Here is a 20,320-nt window from a genome sequence, read left to right as displayed (position 1 = left end):
CTACCATGTGTAAAATAGATAGCTAGTGAGAACCTGCTGTACAGCACAGGGAGCTCAGCTCGGTGCTCCGTGATGACCTAGATGGGTGGGATGGGGAGAGGGGGGAGGTCCAGCAGGGAGGGGATATATGTATACATATAGCTGATTCACTTCACTGTACAGCAGAAACTAACACAACATTGTAAAGCAATTATACTCCAATTAAAAAAACATTAAAAAAAAATTATACTACCTGTGGCTTCCATGGCTTTCGCAATCTGCCGGAGAGAGAACCCCATTTCCAGCAAGGGTACTGCAATTGCTGGAGGAGGAGGAGAAGTTGAAAGTCTACTGCTTGGGTCTGACAAGGCTGAGACAAAAGAAAGAGAAGTCCTAAATATCACTATATGCCATGAGTAAAAAGTATTCTTACAGTAACCATAATTCCCAATTTTCTTAATAGTATCCAAATATAATGAAATGTTACTCTACTAAGAATTCTCTAATAACTAAATGTGATTAAATTTGATATAGCTTTTTAAGGCTTTTCTTAAAGATAAACTCGCTATTATGAAACAAACCTGCTGAAAAAAATGTTTAATGTTTTCCTTTTTAAAAATAGTTTCCTACTTACAAAAAATTTCAAGCTTTACAAAAATTTGTAAGAATAGTACAAAAAATTCTTTTACCCCCGAACCACTGGAGAGTAAGTAGCAGACATAATGCTCCATCCTCCCTGAATACACTAATATATTACTCTTACAAATAACAACGTTCTCCTGTATAACCACAACGCAACTAGCAAAGTCAGGAAATCAACAGTTATCATCTAATCCAGATTCCATTCTAGTTTCAAGGAAAGTCCTGATAATGTTCTTTACAGCAAAGGATCCAATCCAGGATCATCTTTACATTTAGTTTTCATCTCTCTTCAGTCTCCTTCACTTTGATACTTTGAAGATTCCAGGCCAGTTATAGGGTAGAAAGTCCCTCAATCTGATGTCTGCCGTTTCCTCATGATTAGATTCAGGTTGTGCATTTTGGCAGGAGTAGCACAAAACTGATGTTGCCTTCTTCTTACTGCATTCTATTAGATGGTTCATGATTTCATGTTGTCCCATTACTGATGATGTTAACTTTGATCACTTGAGTTAAGCTGGTATCTGCCAGGTTTCTCCACTGTAAAGGTACTCTTTTTTCTTTTCTTTGTAATTAATAAGTATTTGTGGGAAAACACTATGAAAATAGGTAAATATCTCATTCTTCATCAGTTTCATTCTGCATCCATTTATGCTTATTGGCTGAATTAATTATCATTACGATGGTTGACAAATGATGGGTTTTTTTAAGTCTATCATTGCTTTCAGATTCATCAGTTGGTATTCCACTCTAAAGCAAAGCTTCTCCTTTCTCCATCAGTGTAGGGTTACGGATTCTCATTGCATTCATGAGTTATTATCTGTTACTGTAATTATTATTTATTTTTATGCCCCAAATCTCCCAGATTTGGCCAGTGGATGCCCCTTCACTCTGATTTCTATATCCTTCAAGCCTGTGCCCATCATTCTCTGAGTACTCTGTCACTTTATGGCACAAGCTATTCTAGGCTCATCTCATACTGAGACCTGAAATCAGCCATTTCTCTCTCAGAAGATCAAGGTTCCTTCTAGTAGAGAATGGTATTTAAAAGATAGGATCTTGGTACTAGGTGTGTGTATTGCTACTGAAGCATCACTGCCCCAAGGCCCTCTCAGTGGACAGCTGCTAGTGGAGGCCCTCTTCACCCTGTATGGTTCTGACACCTAGTGCCAGGCCATACGGACACTTCTTTGCCCCACTTGGACTCCAAAACCTTATACAAGGCCACTCCCCACACACACGAGGTGTTTTTTTTCACCCCAATCTGGCTCTGACAACCCACTCTGGACTACCATGCCACGCACCTCCCATACTCTGCTGGCATGAATGCCTCCCTAGCTTGGCCCCACTTAATGGCTTTCAAATTGAATTAATAAGGAAAGAGGGAAGGATGGAGGGAGGGAAGACTATAACGCTCATTTTTGCTTAAAAAAATGTCATTACTGCTACAGTGGTGATAGCCCTGATATATCTGATGGACTTCTCCTTCTTGCCATGGTAGAGTAACAGAGACTAGATCTACCCTCACCTTAAACAACTAAAAAAACAGACAAAAATTATCAAACAACAGTCTGCAGATATTGGACAATAGGTAGTGCAGGACGGTGATCCCTGAGAGAAGGGAATCAAATGAGGCAAGGTGTACAACTGCCTTAGCTTATTGCCTGGAAAGAATTTCCCAAACTGCAGGTCAGGGAGGGTAAATTCAAGCCAAACTCAGTGGTCTCTCTGAATGGCGGAGACAGAGTAGAGAGTTCAAAAGTGGCTAGAATTCACAGGGCAGAATCCAGAAAGGGGAGATCTGTATGGAAAGAGGAGAGCTACACAGATAGAGAACTCCAGAAATGTGCAGAAGGTCCTCTTCCCCTCAAGTCCTCAGCTGATGCTAATACAGCAACTATCCAAAGCTAGGGAAAGAATCACCAAGAAGCAGCAGGCAAAACAATCCTTAGAGCTCACATAGGGTTGGGAAGCTTGTGTTACAACAAGCCAGAATGAAAAAACTTTGTAGTGCATAAGGTATTAGATTGAATACTAAACAAACTAAAGGCTGTTCTGGTCCCACCTAACAAAGCTTAAAAGGAAGCCTTGAAAGAATCAAATTGTTTTCAAGTTACTTAACTGAATTCTAGAACAAAGTTTAAGTATAATACAATTAACGAAATACAAAATATCCAGCACCCAACTAGGTAAAATTCACAATGTCTGGTATCCAATAAAAAATTACCAAACATGCAAAGAAACAAGAAAACACAATTCAAAATGAGGAGAAAAATTAATTAATAGAAACAGATCTAGAAATAATTGATAAATTAAGTACCAGAGACATTAAAACAGATACTATAAATACACTTGATTCTCCTTATTTGTGGATTCCCTATCTGTCAATTAATCTACTCCTTTAAGTTAATTTGTAACTCCAAAATCAATACTCATGGCACTTTCACAGTCATTCACACGCACAGGGTGACCAAAAAATTCAGTCTTCTGATGCAGTTGTTCCCAGCTGAGGTCAAACAAGGTGATGCTCTGTATTCTTGTTTCAGCTCTCAGACTATAACAAGTGTCCTTTCATGCTATTTAGTGTTACTTCTTTTGCATTTTTTGCACTTTTTGTTGGTGATTTCATTGTTTAAAATGGCCCCCAAGTATAGTGTTGAAATGCTGTCTAGTGTTCCTAAGTCCAAGAAGGCTAAAATTTGCCTTATGGAGAAAATATAAGTGTTAAGCTTCACGCAGGCATGAGTTAATAATAGTGTTGCTGGCCATAAGTTCAATGCTAATGAATCAACAATACATATTAAATATGGTGTCTTTAAATTGAAACACACATAAAATAAGGTTATATATTGATCAGTTGACAAAGTGTGACCAGAAGCTCACAGAAACCTAGCCCTGTATTTTCCCTAGGGAACAATGGCTCAGTTTTCACTAATTCTGTGTTCACAGAATATAACTGTTTTAATAATGAGAACTGTTATTCCATGTATTCTGTAAGGTAGAGGAAAGACTGAGTATGTTAAAAAAGACATGGGAGATTAAAAAAATAAAGACATACACAGAACTTCTAGAAAACTACAATATCTGAAGGGAAACATACACTGGATGGGATTAAGAGCAGATTAGACACTGCAGAAGAAAATATTAGTGACCAGAAGACACAACAAAAATTATCCAAAATCAAACACAGACAGGAAAAAGAATTTAAAACAAAAACAAAAAAAGAGCAGAGCGTCAGTGATCGTGATCTGTGGGATAACTGCAAGTGGCTTAATATACATGTAACTGGAGACACTGAAATGGAGGAGTAGTGGAACAGAAAAAAATCTGAAAAAAATAATGAATGAAAAATTTCCAAATTTAATGACAACTTTAAACCCACAGATCCAAAAACCTCAATAAACCCCAAGCACAAGAAACATGAAAAAAACTACACCAGGGCAGATCACAATCAAATTGCTTAAGCCCAGTGATAAAAAGAAAAATCTTAAAAGCAGCCAGAGAGAAAGGCATATTACATCAACATTAGAAAGACAGAAGACTTATCACTGGAAACAATGCAAATCAGAAGACAGTAGAGCAACACCTTAAAGTACTGAAGAAAAAGAAAAAACAACTGTCAATATAGAATTCTATTCCCAGTGAAAATATTTGTTCAAAAAATTAAGGTGAAATAGACTCTTTTGGACATATAAGAGCCAAAAGAATTCATCACTAGCAGATCACTACAAGAAATGTTAAAGGAAGTCTTTAAAGCAGAAGGAAATGATACCAGATGCAAATATGGATATACATAAAAGAATAAAGAATCTCAGAACTAGAAAATATGTGAGTAAATAAAAAATACATACTTTAGTTTTTTAAAATATCTTTAAAAGATAATTGACTGTATACAGCAAAAATAATAATGTATTATGGGGCTTTATAAGATTCATAGAAGTTAAATTTATAATAACAAAAGTACAAAGGCTGCGAAAGGGGAAATGAAAGCATACTATTATTAGATTCTTTTATTATACATGAAGTGGTATAACATTACTTGAAAGTAGACTGTGATAATTAAGAATGTATACTATAAACCTGAAAGTAATCTCTAAAAACACAATAGCAAGTATAGCTAATAAGCCAACAAAGGAGATAAAATGGAATTTTAAAAATACTCACTTAATTCAAAGGAGATAGAAAAAGAGGAAAAAGGAAACAAAGAACTGATGAGATGAAAAAAAAGATGGTAGATTTAAACCCAGCTATAACAATAATCACAATAAAGGTAAATGGTCTAAACATCCCAATTAAAAGGTAGAGAATGTAAGGCTGAATTTTAAAAGCTGGACCCAACTATAGGCTACCTTTAAGAAATCCACTTTAAATACAAAGACCCAAATAAGTTAAAGGTTAAATGATGGGAGAAGATATACAATTATAAAACAAATAAAAAAATCAGAAGTGGCTATATTTATACCAGATAAAGCAGATTTAAGGGCAAATAGTATTAACACGGATAAAGAGAGTCATTTCATAACAATAAAGAGGTCAATTCATTAAGAAGATATAAGAATCCTAAATGTTTATGGACCTAAAAACAGAGCTTTAAAGTACATGAAACAAAAACTAATAAATGAAAGGGGAAATAGACAAATCCACAATTACAGAGATTTCAACACCACTCCCACAGTAATTGATAGAATAGGTAAATGAAAAATAAGTAAGGATAAAGAAGACTTGGACAACACTATCAATCAACTTGACCTAACCAACAATTTCTAGAACATACCACTCAACAGGAGCACATACACATTTTTTCCAAGTGTAAATGGAATAGTTATAAAAACAGACCATATTCTAGGCCATAAAACAAGTTTCAGAAATAGAGTCACAGATGTAGAAAACAAACTTATGGTTACCGGGGGAAAAAGGGGAAAAGGGATAAAGTGAGAGATTGGGATTGACATATAAACACTACTATATGTAAAACAGATAACTAATAAGAACCTACTGTATAGCACAGGGAACTCTACTCAATACTCTGTAATGACCTATATGGGAAAAGAATCTAACAAAGAGTGGATATATATATATGTATAACTGATTCGCTTTGCTGTACATCTGAAACTAACACAACATTGTAAATCAACTATACTCCAATAAACATTTTTTTTTAATGAATAAGCTTAAAATAGTGAATTGAACATAAGCATTTAGTTCTACTAATTCCTGAAAACCCAATAAAATGGCAGTAAAGGAAATATTTTAAATGCAGAAATCCATAAGGACAGAGAGAACAGGAAAACTGCAATAAAATTTTAGAAGTTAGAAAGCCAATGGGCAAACACAAATTGCCTCAGTGGTCCTGAGAAAACTGAATCCTACAATAGCAATGAGGAAAAGTCAAAACAACAGAACTTATTCCTCAGAATCTCAAAATGTTCAGAAATGGGTGGCAGCAGATACTTCTGGAAACGAAAGTGATGCAAAAAAATAGGACTGATTGAGAGTCTAAGAAGCAATTAGAAAATGGTACAACCACTATGGGAAACTATAGGCAGTTTCCAATAAAGTTAAATATCTACCACCAAAAAATAAATAAATAAAAATAAAATAAAATAATTCAAATTATACAAGATATGTTCTTTGATGACAATGAAATTAAATTAGAAATCAACAATAGAAAGATACCTGGAAAATCCTCTAGTATTAGGAAGCGAAATAACATACTTCCAAATAACCCATATGTCAAAGAAGATATCAATGGTAAACTAGAAAGTACTTTAAACTGAATGAAAATGAAAATATAGCATTTCAAAATGTCTGGATTGCAGCCACATCAGTGCTTAGAGGGAAATTCACAGCATTAAAAATGCCTATTTTAGAAAAGAAGAAAGGTCTAATATGACTGATGTACAGTACATTACTCCTCTCTTAAATAGCCATAATTCAATCTACAGCTTCAAAAGAGAGAAGACAGCTCAGTTTGATGGGGCAGATCCCCCTTAATTAAAATCACTGTTTTACCTTCAGTGAAGACAAAACACAATGCCCACATAATAAAGTCTCACACATATGGAACGTCAACGTCTGGGTGTCATAGTGCATGACAGCACACGCACCTGTGCGGTTAGCTGGCCTTGCTGACTGGGAATCAGGAGAAGTTAAGCTTTGCCTCCTTCCTACTTCATCAGAAGGAGAGGTGGGTAATGATGATATTGGAGGAGTCTGTGCACGACGTGTGGGAAGTACAGTGGTAGTTGGGTAACTAGAGAACATTTGCCTTTAAGAAAACAACAATGGTTAGCATAGAAATCCAATTAGAAAATAATATATACATCACAATCTTCTTACAGAAGAATATGAGACCTGGAAAACTATACAAGTTAGCTATAGTTTGATTGGGGAGAGGGAAGAGAGACTCCAGTTTTAAAAATCGTTACCTCCTAGGATGCTTTTACTATAAAAGTAATACCTTTTCATGTGTTCAGCAAAATGAAAGCAACATAGCAGGTGGGGGGAATACAGCAATTAACAAAATAGATTTTAAAAAAATCCCTGCCTTCATTCAGCTTTCCTTCTACTATAATACCAAGGTGACAGGGGTATTTTGGTAGGCATATAGTAGTTAGAGAATAAAGAAGGCTTCTAAAAGATAGATAACTTATAGTTACTTCAGATACATACATTCGCTATAGCCATGAAATTATTCACATGGATTCAAAGTGAGAATCTATAGGTAAGTTACGGAAAGAAAAGATAAGTGCCCAGCCACCCAACACAAATGAAAAACAGCATATGAATGATATGTCAGCTGTGTAGAGGAGTAAAGGTACAGGAGAAGCAGCCCCTCTCATGCTGAAAAGGCAGACACTGGCTAAAAAATAAGTCCAGGAAGATCCTCACTGAGTGACTGCTCTTTATATTTGTCCAACAGAACTAATAACTTTTTAAGCATCAAAAAAGCACTGCCAACCCAGTCAAGCAACTGTGATATGATGGTATCCACATAGGGGGCAGTTGTTCCCTGATTTTTCTTGTATTAAATGATGTTGAGCCAGGCAGAGACAACTGCAGCTCTACTACAGTCCTAACCAATAGCAGGAAAATGCAGACTAAGAGGAAAGAAGGAGTCACAGGCCTGGTGAATGTCTCTGGGAGCAAGGGAGCATTATTTTACCACTGAATTCCATGCCTATGGAGTTTGAAAGGCAACAAAGAGTCACAGTGCTACTGATTCTCTGTGGATGCCTTGAATTCTGTAATTGCCAGAAGGATTAAAAACCATATTAGAATATCCTATCGCTCTTCTCTTCCTCCTTTCTTGAACAGAAGCACTTCCTGGAACTGTGTTACTTAAGTGAGAGAGCTAAGAGTCAGATGTGTGGGGACCAGCCACTGGTAGCTACTAGGATTAGCGCTCCTTCTGTCTAAGACCAGAGCAATAATTCTTAATGTGTGAGCTGAAGCTCACTGCATCAGAATCACTGGAGAAACTTAATTCAAATGCAAACTAGGTGCCACACCAGACCTACTGAATGCGACTTGCTGGGGAATACAGCCCCAGAGATTTAAAAAGCTTCCCAGGTGGCTCTTGTGCACACCAAAATTTTAGACCCATTACAATAATAGCCACTCTCTCTCCTATTCTCTAAGATGTGTTTACACACTGGAAACAATAATGACCTATCAAATAAGGGAAGGGGGGAAAGAAATAAGAAAAAGGGAGACTAACTATTCTGCTTCCCTTCATTTCACTTAAGCCCTCATTAAGAGAGCTCACAAAAGTCTCTCCCTAAAGATTTTCACTCAAAGGTTTTTATTTTATGTATACATCTGGCAAACTGAAGCAAAAAGAAACTTAAACAGTCTTTGGAATTTATAAGTCTACTAAAATAGGGTTGGCTGAAGAAGATCATAAGACATGCTCTTTCATTTGAAAAGTAGACTTGTTTGACCTTATAGAAAGAATAAAAGTATAGTTAAAGAATTATGCTTAAAAGGAAAACACCAAGAAGAGAAAATCGTTTTCCTGGAGGTAAGCTCTTTCTTGAGGCTCTAATATTCAAAATACAAGTATTTACCTTTGGAGGAAAAAAAATATTCAAAAGCTTAGCCAAAAAAAAAAAAAAAAAAAGATCATTTTAAGAAGATAGAGTACTACAGTACCTGATTGTCAGTGGTACTGCTGATTAGATCTGGGACCACCACTAACTGGTTGTGAGACTTTGGGCAAGTTATTAAACTTCTGAGGGACACTTCCAACTTCAGTAAAATGAGTTTGACTATATGATCTCTTGGGTTCCCTCTAGCTCTAGAATGCCTTGACTTAGTTGGACACATTCTTCACAAGAGAACAATTGTGTGTTTAGAACCACAGGCATCAATATGGCAGACATTAAAGGTCAACTTCCCTACCTGAGAAGACTAAGTGGCATCACTCCTGGGGACTCAGATGCAGGCACCGTTTCTGTGTCAGTGACTGGAGTGGTGGCAGTTGTGGTGTCCTCCAGTGAGCTGCTCATAAAGGATGTTGTACTCGAGGCTGATGGGCTAGTGGTAACTGGCGTCTGTGCCTGTTGGGCTTGGTCACTTTCTTCAGCTTGTTGATCAATCTCTATAAACCAAGATTAAGGTTAAGAAAGTAGTAAGGATTTGTTTTTTCAAAAGTGACAAGGGAATGGGAAACTTTTAATTTGGAAAGCTTCTAAATATATTTCATAAGTATCAATTTCTGCAAAAGATTTACAGAAAAAAATGTTCTTATATATATACATCCTGTATTCACTATTGTACTCATTGTTATAGACTCTACAGACAATAATGTGACAAGCCCTTGTAATTACTCATTTCTTATTTTAGAGAAGGTGCTCTTAAAAACAAAGTTTCACTTTTGTTTGTAAGATTTAACCAGAGGTTCTCTAAAGATCATTAAAACTGTGTTTCCTTAGCACTTTGATTTTGATGCCTATCTTTAGTCTTTAAACAAGCAAAGATGAAGATATGTAAATACAAGAATAATAAAAACCTAAACAGAAACTCCATGTTCTGAAAAGGACAGTGCTTCACAAAATAAACTACTCCCAAGAGTTAAAAAAAAGTTAAAAGGTCTAAGGGCTTACAAATATTTGTAATTTTTCTTATCTGGCAAGGGAGCCTACAAATAAACATAATCAAGACAGCAGTTGTTACAAATAGAGAGCTAATTCTATTTGGCTTGCTAAATGATGAAGTACTTTTCATAATCATGATCTTAACACTCCTATTTATATGCACCACACACCTCTCTCTTCCTACTTACTATGTAAGCTAAAAAAGGAAGAAGGGGAGTAAGGGAAAAGGTAAAAGAAGAGGAAGAGGAAGAGGAAGGGAAGGAAGAAAAAAAGAATGGAAGCACCATGAAGGCAGGTGACTTTGTTTTGTTCACCGCTGACTCCCCAAAATCTAGAATAGTACCTGGCACACTGTAAGCACTCAGTAAACGTTTACTGAATGAACCTCATTTTTATCTCAGAATTTGTATTATCCCCAAAGGTGAGGATAAAAGATAAAACAAGGTTTTTTACACACAATATATAGTCTATGAAAGTAGTACTTTAAAAAGTCCTTTAAAACGTCTCTGAGAAGTTATCAGAATAATATATATATTGAATCAGATCAGTAAATACATGAGTACCTTCTGTGGCATGAGTTAAATTTCAGTTTTACGAAATGTAATAATTATTAAGTTCTAATACTTGCATAGGTTTAAAATAGAAAATTATAGGTACAGGCACACCTCGGAGATATTGCGGGTTTGGTTCCAGATCACTGCAATAAAGCAAATATTGCAATAAAGTGACTTTTTGGTTTCCCAGTACATCTAAAAGTTATGTTTACACTATACTGTAGTCTGTTAAGTATGCCATAGCATTATGTCTAAAAAAAAAAAAAAAAAAAGTACATATCTTAATTAAAAAATACTTTATTGCTAAAGAATGCTAACCATCATCTAAGCCTTCAGCAAGTCACAGTAGCAACATCAAAGATCACTGATCACAGATCACCATAAGAAACATAATAATGATGAAAAAGTTTGAAATACTGTGAGAATTACCAAAATGTGACAGAGACACAAAGCAAGCAAATGCTGTTGGAAAAATGGCACTGAAAGACGTGCCTAACCCAGGGTTGCCACAAACCTTCAATTTGTAAAAAATGCAGTATCTGCGAAGCGCAATAAAATGAGGTATGCCTGTAGACAGATGATTATTAATATAAAGAAACAGAAAGGAACTGTTTTCCTTACAAAGGAAATATGAAAATTGCTTTGGCCAAAAAAAAAAAACAAAAACTTATAAGTCTTTAATAGAATATATCACTTCTGACAATTATGAATAATTTCAACAGCACGGAGCAAAAATTTAAAAAATCAGATAACTCACCTTGCTTAATTTTGCCCCCAAACTGGTCTTCCAAAAGCCCATGGACCACTAACTTATAGATCATGGCTTGAGCTCGTTCCAGATCTGCTAATCCCAGTGCTCTCTTTATGGGTGACCGCATGACTGCTCGTTTCACCATGTGGCGCATCAAGAACTGAAGGGCTGCACGCATCTCCACGTCTTCATGAACAACTGGAGAGCTCGCACAGTCTGAGTTGTGGCCATTTTCAGCCAGAACTTTTGGTATCAGCAACAGTTCAGCATATTTACTACAGCCAAGAAGAGCACTAAGTGATTTCATAGCACCGAGGTAGAGATAGGACAGCTGGACTGCTCTGATTTCTGACTGGGCTATGTCATGGTTTTTGGATATGTGTTCGTGATTTTTTCTTTTTCCTTCTGTTATTTGATGTTGGGATTCCACACCTGGCACTGTTGAATCTAAAGAAAATGAAGCTATTTCGTTTTCTGATTTGGAGCTTGTGGTACCCTGACTTTTAACATCATCAGATGTTAAGCCTGTTCGTGTATCTAAAGCAGATTCACTCTCAATTTTCTGCTCAACATCCCCTTTCTCCTCAGACTCATGTCGGTGTTTCTTTTCATGTCGCTTGGTGCTCTGTTTGCCCATGTCTTCGTGAATGCCAGTCAGATATGTGAGGTCCAGCAACACAGAAGCCGTCAGGCCTCGAAATCGTGCCACGTCAAAAGGAAGCGGTTCACAGGGTTCCAGATTATACAATGGAGTATCACTAGGCGACCAAAAAGTTGGGAAGCTTTAATAAAGATCAGAATGACACAGGAAGAAGCAAGTGAGGGATAGACAAGAGGAAGGTACAGAAAATAATGTAGACAAAATAAGATGTATCATGTACACAGTACAGAGAATAATTTGCACAAACTAGAGAACTCATTACAACAGAAAAATGAAATCTATTATGAGAAAATGGGGAGATGTGATGTTAAACGCAAAAGCAATGAGATGTTCATGTGCTTTCAAATAAGAATATTCATTATTATATAATATAAGCCAGGAACTGGCAAAATTTCTGTAAAGAGCCAAACAGTAAATATTTTAGGACTTGGAGGCCACATGGTCTCTGTTGCAACCTTTCAACCCTGCCATCATAGTGTGAGAGCAGCCACTGATATACCTGAATGAATGTGTGTGGCTATGTAACTTTATTTACAAAAAGAGGAGCTGGGCCAGGTGTAGTATGCCGATCCCTGATGTAAGCTATTTGGAAAGTTTGCATAATAAATCTAGTTTATTATATGGGTAATGGCCATTTATAACCTGTTCCAGATAAGACTTTGTTTCATTCAAAAAAATTACTTTGTAGTCTTCAATAAATGCTTCTAATTTAGTTTAAGCAAAAATATGGTCACGTATTTCCTGATATTCATCAAGAATTTCCATAAGTTTAAACATGTTGTAATTAAACAAATTGGAACAGAAAGCTTTAGCAAGTATACAAAGTTTGGTGGCATACATTTGTTCTATTAACCGAAATCTTGGTTCTAGCTTAACCTTTCAAATCTTGTTTTCCCTTTGTGTCATTTTTCTTGTTGGTTTTAATTTAATTTAATTACTTTGCTATATCATATACATCTTAGTAAGGCATCATAAGTCCTTTCCGAAACAAGGCAAAGAATAAAAGAAAAGGCAGATACTTTCACAAGTAAAATTTTCATTGCTTTCTTAGCTTGAAGTCCATTAAATCCTGAAATTGTGTGTAAACCTCACGTATGGTTATTTTTCAGCTGAGAGGGTCCATAGCTAACATTAGATTCTAAAACAGTACCACCTCCAAAAAATACTGAAGAACCACTGTTTTTGATACTGTCCCATGTCATATTAACAATGGAATCACTTTAAGCAGTATAATGAACAGTTACATAGTATCATCAATAAATCCATGTTTTCAAATGATATAATTCTGTACAGTCATCAGATGAGTTCCCCTTATCGACTGAGATACTTGACATACTTCCTTTTAAACATATAAAGTTTCTATTTCACACAAATCTTATCTGATTGCAAACACATCTAAATGCTTTTAAGCACACAGTTTGTGCCAAATAAATGTAATTTTCATATCCATCCAACATGTTGCACACTAAGGGTACAAAAATATATGCTTAAAAAAAAAAAAAGGCAAGAATACTTAAAAATCACAGATAATCCAAAACCTAATTTTAGTCACTCAAATGTTCCCATCCTACATTCAAAGCTCTCCTACATAAAATGTAACTGACAGATCTGCTGACTGGCTTTTTTCTGTCCCAATGTGTAATGGAAATGATTAAAAAGGAGGAAGCCAAACGAAAAATAGAAAGAAGGATCCCAGTTACACCTAAACTAGTGAGCTCACCATTTCTTCACAAAAACTATATATTTTACAAGCCACTAGTATTCCAAGGAACACAAGTTTGGGAAATATTCCTTTATGAAATCATAGTACTCGTACCCAGATGTATGAAACAAATTATTTTAAAAAGTTAATTGGCAGCTCACCTAAAATACATAATTACTCACTGTCCATAGGCAATGGTCCATTTCACCAATAAATACTCATTTGCTAAAAGTGTAACTCAACAAATCATACCTGATGGTAATTTCTGCTTCATCCCATTGGACTTTGGCAGACGTGCTGCCCTCCTTGACCATTCCCAGCAGCGTGGCATGGCGCCCAGTTTGCTTGTGAACACACCGACCTCCAACTCTAAGACCAGCATCAACTCCTCCTATCACTGCCAGCACAGGCCATACCTCTATGCAAAGGGTCCTCAGCTGCGGCTCTGACAGGTCAGCAAGGCCATGTCTATTGTGTTTACCTTTCTCTTCCTCTTTGCTCTCCTTCTCCTCTCTCATTTCATTTTCCTCTCGGCTTTGAACCGAGCGGCTTTTCTTTAGCTTCTGACCTGAATCTTTAATACATATCTTAATTTTGTGCAGCCTTTCCATCATTTTTTTGTTAATGCAGTAAGTCCAACGGTCTGTTCGATGAAGGATACGAATAAGCTGAATAGTGGCCTCTGCCAGCACTGCTGCTACTGGACTACAAATGGGGTCTCCTGGAAGTAAGTCTCGTGGTGTGCCACGCATCTGCATATCACAAATTTTCACCTATAAAAGAAAAGAGGGTAGCAAATGTGTGATTATTTTTTTTTTTTTTTTTTTTTTTTTTTTTTTTTTTAATTCGCTATTTATTTATTTATTTATGGCTGTGTTGGGTCTTCGTTTCTGTGCGAGGGCTTTCTCTAGTTGCAGCAAGTGGGGACCACTCTTCATCGCGGTGCGTGGGCCTCTCACTATCGCAGCCTCTCTTGTTGCGGAGCACAGGCTCCAGACACGCAGGCTCAGCAATTGTGGCTCACGGGCCTAGTCGCTCCGCGGCATGTGGGATCTTCCCAGACCAGGGCTCGAACCCGTGTCCCCTGCATTGGCAGGCAGATTCTCAACCACTGCGCCACCAGAGAAGCCCCAAATGTGTGATTATTAATAGTTCTCCTAAACTAGTAATTCTGTAAATTATAAAACTATAAATTCTAGCACATGTATCCCATGTGGAACTAGTATTTGGTCTCCTGATACATATGTATTATACTATTGGCCCCCAATAAGGAGTGAACAAATATTACAGTTCTACTGAAGTTAGTAGCAGTATGGTCCTGTGAAATAAGCTACCCTGTCATTTAAACTGCGTGCAGTCTGTGAGCAGGAGTGCTGTTGTGGCCACCCAAAAGATAGATACAGACCAAGGTGTATGTGACTGACTCCATTTAGCACCAACCCCCCACCCCCCAGAAAAGTCTTGAGGATCTATCCACTCTAGTCCTCAAGACACCAGAATAATAATGAGTCCTGGGACCATCTTGTATTGTTCCAGGGGCACAAAGATAAAATCACAAGGCTAGAAAGTTGGTATATTCCCAATCTGGACATGCATTTCAAATAAGACACAGAGGCTGAAAGAAGAGCAAGACTTGGGTTCAAATCTTAACTCTGTGTAATTTTTGGAAATTATTTAATCTCACTAACCTCAGCTTTTTCATCTGAAAAAAAAAACTGGCACTAATAACAGTATCTATCTCTTATTATATTAAAGATTAAATTAGACTATGCACATAAAGTGCTTATCAGTACAGTGCCAGACACACAGTAAATGTTCAAAAAATGTTAACTATTATTAGTATTGTTTTTTATCAGATTCTGAAGTCAGAAAAGGCTTCTGGGTAGAATAAAGTGATTGATACAAAGCCTATGGTTAAATTAATTCCTTCAAGGTTCACAAATGTTAGGGAGCAACAGGCCATCATTCTAACCAGAACATACCAGAACCTATTCTGGGCTGCAAGAATATCATCAGGGAAAGGGATAAAAGCAGGTACTGGGTTGCCTCTTTATTTCATTTCCAGTTCAGTTTTGTTGACTACCTGGTTCAAGAAGCAGTTCCCCTCTCTCATGAATGGCTAGCTTGAAATTATACCTCCTTGAAAATTTTAAAAATATATTAAAAGCCCAGAATAAATGGTAACTTTCATGGTTAGAATTTACCAAATCTAGCACTTCCATTATAGACACATTATATATGAGATGGCTTGAAAACTTTCTACTAAAAAATAACTGGAAATTCCAGAGACCAGACCTAGGCTACTTTTACTTGACGTTATATCCTCAAGTAAAAGGATGGGGTAGAAAACAAATCAACCCACAGGGAGACCACAAAGAAGTTTCTCTCTAACTGGGTTTTACATGAGGAGAAAAAAAAGTTTTTAGTGAGAGGGTATCTCTTTAATACTGTCCTCCTGAAGGTTTAAGGTTCAAATTTACACCATCGACAAGGTCTGAGAACCCTCTCAGCTGAATGAATGAAAGGCAGCTTCCCCATCATAACTGAAACCTCCATTATTCACCTAATGGTATCTGATTACACTGAAGATTATTTTTAGATTTTTCTCTCATATGCACAACTGCCAATAAACTAGATTATCCCTAAACTATTTCCTATAATTCCTATAATTGCACACATGTTTGAAAGTTGACTCACTATATTCAAATTACCAGAATATCAAATAGTGCCTTAATAAAGAGAAAAGGCAACTTCTAAAAGTAATCTAACCTTCATCTGGAAGAGTAAATTATCTGAGCAAGTACTTTTAATAGCAGAAATAGCTTATTATTTCTGTGAACTCTGATGTTAACAAATATTAATAAAAAATAACAAATATCCTTTATGCTTAATTATAAAGGTTTGAGGTTTCATTACCTTTTCCCCTGGGTTGCTACTATAGAACATTATGCATGGGTACAACTCTGCTGCATCCACATCTTCAAAAGCTAATTTGGGTTCCTATAGTGTGGCAGAGGTGACGGGAAAAAAAGGAAACAAAAATTTTTTTTAATTGACAATATCCAATACACATTAAGATTCAAAGCTCTTATGAGACAGGATAAGTTACTAGAGCCAAATCTCAATTAACCTTGCTAACCTTGCTAAGGAAATTCCACATACAATAAATGATCTTCATTTGTTCCTCTGTTTCAACAATCTTCCTGGGATTTTATTATCTTTCTATTTTTTTTTTTTTTTTTTTTTTTGGTGCTGATAAATATTATAAGAACCGAAAGGTATTAGAGAAAAAGCAGAGAAGAGCAAATAATCTATAAACTGAATAGCTAGTACCTGAATAACTGAGTTGAGGATAAATAAAGACAGGAAAACATGCAATGCTTCTGAGTGAGTTTCAGTACCTCTCCATTTTTCCCAAAGGAGATGGTCCTGGCTTCCATGTCTAACACACAGGTAATGAAATCTCCTTGAGTAAAGCTGGACAACGTCAGAGCCTGTTCTCCATTGTGATAGAGGTTACCACTGTAGGCCCGGTAGAGCCACATATCCGAGGTGGTACGGTGGTTAAAGTCATGCACGGGCCAGCGAGAAACCCCAACACAGGTGCCTTCATTACCTCTGTTTTCCTTCACAATGTAGAACTAAAATGAAAGTGGTAATGTTCACTAATAGTCAAAAAACTTGTTTGTATACGATTAACTGTATAAAGCCATACTGGGGAGTATGTTTGTAAATAATATTTATGCATTTATGAGACTATAGATAAACATATTTTCAGCTTAAGTGAAAATAACATACAAATGAAATAATTTCATGGTTTTGTAAAGATCTTAAGACAAATTTAATCTTTACCTTGTAGAACATTTAGAATAACCTTTGAGTATTTATTTAAAATAAACAATTTTAACGTACATCTTAATTATGAAGCTGAGGAGGTACGTCCAGTCCAGAAAATTATTAATGGAAAGCTTTCATTCTTTATACAAATTTTCTAACTGCACTCTTGTGTATACTTCTGTGCAGAAAAGAGTTAATAGAGCAGGCCTGAGACTGCTGCCTTTAAAAAGGCATGCTTGTAACACTGGCCCTTGGCTAGTATCTGGGAATTCGACTTTAGTATACAGTTTCCTACACTGTTAGAAAACTTTCCCTGAATGATTCGGGTGGCTCACCAGGACAAGAATGTTTGAACAAACAATGTGGTTTGCACTGAACACGAACTTTCCTTTTGGGAGCTGGAGTTTTGGTACATGCCAGGCAGAGGGTACCTTCATGATCAGTCTCCAGTAAAAATCTTGGGAACTAAGTCTCTAAGGGGGTTCCCTAAAACATCACACACATGTTGCTGCATTTTGTTGCTGGGACAAGAGTGCAGTCCATGTGACCCTTCATGGGAGGGAGAGAACATAAGGAAGCCTCCACGTGGATTCCTCCAGACGTCACCTGTGTCTTTTCTCCTTATTATCCAGTTATGTATCCTTACTACCTTGTTATAATAAACCCCAGTCATCACGAGTACAATGATAATACTGAGTCCTATGAGCCCTTCTATCAAATCTTTGAACATAGGGGTCATCTTCAGGACCTCTGACACAACGGTGGCAACATGAGCTTCACTAGAACAACTCTAAGTCATTAAAATATAATTATATATTTGAGAAAAAGAGAGAGAGAGAACTGGGGAAAGACAAAACTCTAGTGGCTATGGGGTTACACGTGTTATGAAGCAGCAGGTGAGTGGCTATCTGTTGTGAGAGGTAAAAGTTACCTATGGAATTCAAAAATAATAGATCCAACCCCAGGAGGGTTGGCTCACTGGGTCCCCTGGCTGCTTTTGGCCCTGTAAGCTAAAGTGAGGGGAAAAGAGCAGCCAGAAGAAAATTTGTGTTGTTCTCTCCTCTAGGTGGGAAGAGAAAGAGAGCCCAAGCACTCCCACACATGGGCTTTGGACGGGCCAAAGAATGAAAATTAGCTTGCAGCTGCTCTCTTGTCCAGGTGGGAGGGGGAAAAGTTCAAAAATTCCTGAAGGTGAGTGTGGGGTAGACCAAAACTATTAGAAGTATGTGTTGCTCTTTCCTCCGAGTGAGAGGAGATAAGGTTATTTAAATCAGTTCCCAGGGCTGGAGTAAAACTTTAAATAGATGAAAGAAAGGAAGAAAAGGAGAAATGGAGAAAGGGAGAGAGAGAAAAGAAGAAAAGAAAATACTCCAGCAATTTTCTTTAGCCTAGATGCTGCCACTGCTGTACCAGTGCCCTGGCCCAACCAATTAACCCTATAAATGCTAAATTTACTGCTAGGGGTCTGAGTAAACTTGAGATCTGAGGGAAAAGGGAAAAGTAAATTTTATAAAACAGCTTCGTTTTGTGGCTACTGCATCTGGATGTATGACAAAAAATGATGTAAAATGTTATATGCTTGTAACTTCATAAATACTAAGAGATCATCCTGATAAGTAAAAGCTGCAAAGGAAGAATGTCAGTGGGACACAACTTCCTTGCTTTTTGCCCCAGGTGAGTAGATTGGAACTTAAATTCTTTGAGTACTGGAAACAAAACAAGCCTCCATAACTGATGATTTTTTGTTATGATTTTTGCCTATTAGAACTGCTAGAAAAAAGGGAGACAAAATAAAAAGAGTGGCAATCTCCACATAGAAATATACTTTGAGAGTTTTAAAAAGCAGTTGTTAGTTGCCAATTAGCTCTTATAAAATCAGATGTCTGACCCTTAGAGGCTGATGATTTTCTAGCCTGAAATGCATATTTTTGAGTGGGTAAATTTGTACTCTAAGATTGAGAAGGCAAAAAGAGCTTAGGAAAGCCTTGCTCGTCACGTAGACTTAAAATGCAGCTGTCTGATCCTACAGCATTTAGGCTTTATTGCTGCCCCAAAAAGTTGCCAATTTTATAGAATCCTCAATTCACAGCTTCCAACTGCCTGGCCCTGCCTCTAAGTTAAAACCTCATACTGTCTGCTACGGGCTGTTTCAACCCAACATGAGCTGTGTTCAACTAAAAGCAGGCACCAGTCTAATGAACAAAAATCAGACGTGGGGACTGGTGAAGATTTAGTTGGTGCAGCCATAAGATGAAAACTACATGGATTCTAGCTGGACTGTCCAGGTCTCTTATATATGCCCCTGGGAAAGGGCCTGTTCTTTTGATAGCCATCTAATTTGAGCTGCTGATTGGCTTTTTATTTCTGACATAGAAACTGACTACATTCCTAACTTTGATTCTTACCAAAAGCTGAAAGTTGGAGGAGGGCATACCCAGGGTGCATGATCTCTATGTCCACTCTTATAACAGACTGGACTCTTGACCTCTTCTTCGGGAGGTCTCACTGCTGTTGACTTATTATGTTCAGCTTTTTGGACTAGTAGTAGTTTGCAACAACAGACTGATAGCTTGATTCAATATCTGATACACACACCTAGTAAGACAGTTTATTAAATGAAGCTCTCCCCAGAAAAAGACTGATCTTTCCTAGGCTGCTCACTGGATAAATGATTAGGATAAAAGGCGTAGAACGTTTTGTAAACCTATTCTGGAAAACAATTTTTTTAATTGGGATTTTGTCCTGACCAACTGCTAACCTTTCTGGTTAAGTTGTATCAATATAAAAACATTTTTGTTAAAAAAAAAAAAAAGTTTTCATGTGGAAATTCTTTTGTCCCTCTTGCACCTAACCCTTCTGGACAAAAGGTCTAGACAAAGATAAAAAGTGACTGAAAAAATCTGAAGTTATAATAACTAAATGGGAAACACTGATTTTAGAATAATGGTGGGGGTGGGGAGGGGGAGGAAAAAAAACCCAACCCAGGCCCTGGGGAAGTGTGGAAGAAGAGGGAGGGCATAAATGATCACTGTTTTTTCGGAATTGCTCCTCCTCCCAGGGGGAAAAAAAGCCATGCTGTCAAGAAGGCTGTTTTTTCTT

General features: G+C 36.9%; 1 protein-coding gene across 3 annotated transcripts in view; it reads right to left on the bottom strand.

Annotated features, from left to right (window-relative positions):
* The window catches only part of HERC1 (HECT and RLD domain containing E3 ubiquitin protein ligase family member 1), a 215,380-nt gene that overhangs the window by 65,702 nt on the left and 129,358 nt on the right, over positions 1-20,320 (bottom strand). For 2 of the 3 annotated variants that reach the window (XM_036841279.1, XM_036841282.1), the window contains 7 exons: positions 16,786-17,025; positions 16,301-16,384; positions 13,637-14,157; positions 11,028-11,803; positions 9,022-9,220; positions 6,726-6,886; positions 233-349 (listed from right to left, as the gene is read on the bottom strand). In XM_036841279.1, the coding sequence (XP_036697174.1) occupies positions 233-349; positions 6,726-6,886; positions 9,022-9,220; positions 11,028-11,803; positions 13,637-14,157; positions 16,301-16,384; positions 16,786-17,025 (2,098 nt within the window). The remainder of the gene's footprint in view (positions 1-232; positions 350-6,725; positions 6,887-9,021; positions 9,221-11,027; positions 11,804-13,636; positions 14,158-16,300; positions 16,385-16,785; positions 17,026-20,320) is intronic. The other variant, XM_036841283.1, reaches the window with a different exon arrangement.

The sequence above is a fragment of the Balaenoptera musculus genome, chromosome 2 (assembly GCF_009873245.2).
Source record: "Balaenoptera musculus isolate JJ_BM4_2016_0621 chromosome 2, mBalMus1.pri.v3, whole genome shotgun sequence".
In the NCBI taxonomy this organism is placed as follows: Eukaryota; Metazoa; Chordata; class Mammalia; order Artiodactyla; family Balaenopteridae; genus Balaenoptera; species Balaenoptera musculus.
The sequence above is the reverse complement of the archived record's forward strand: the minus strand, read 5'-3'. Positions and strand labels throughout refer to the sequence as shown.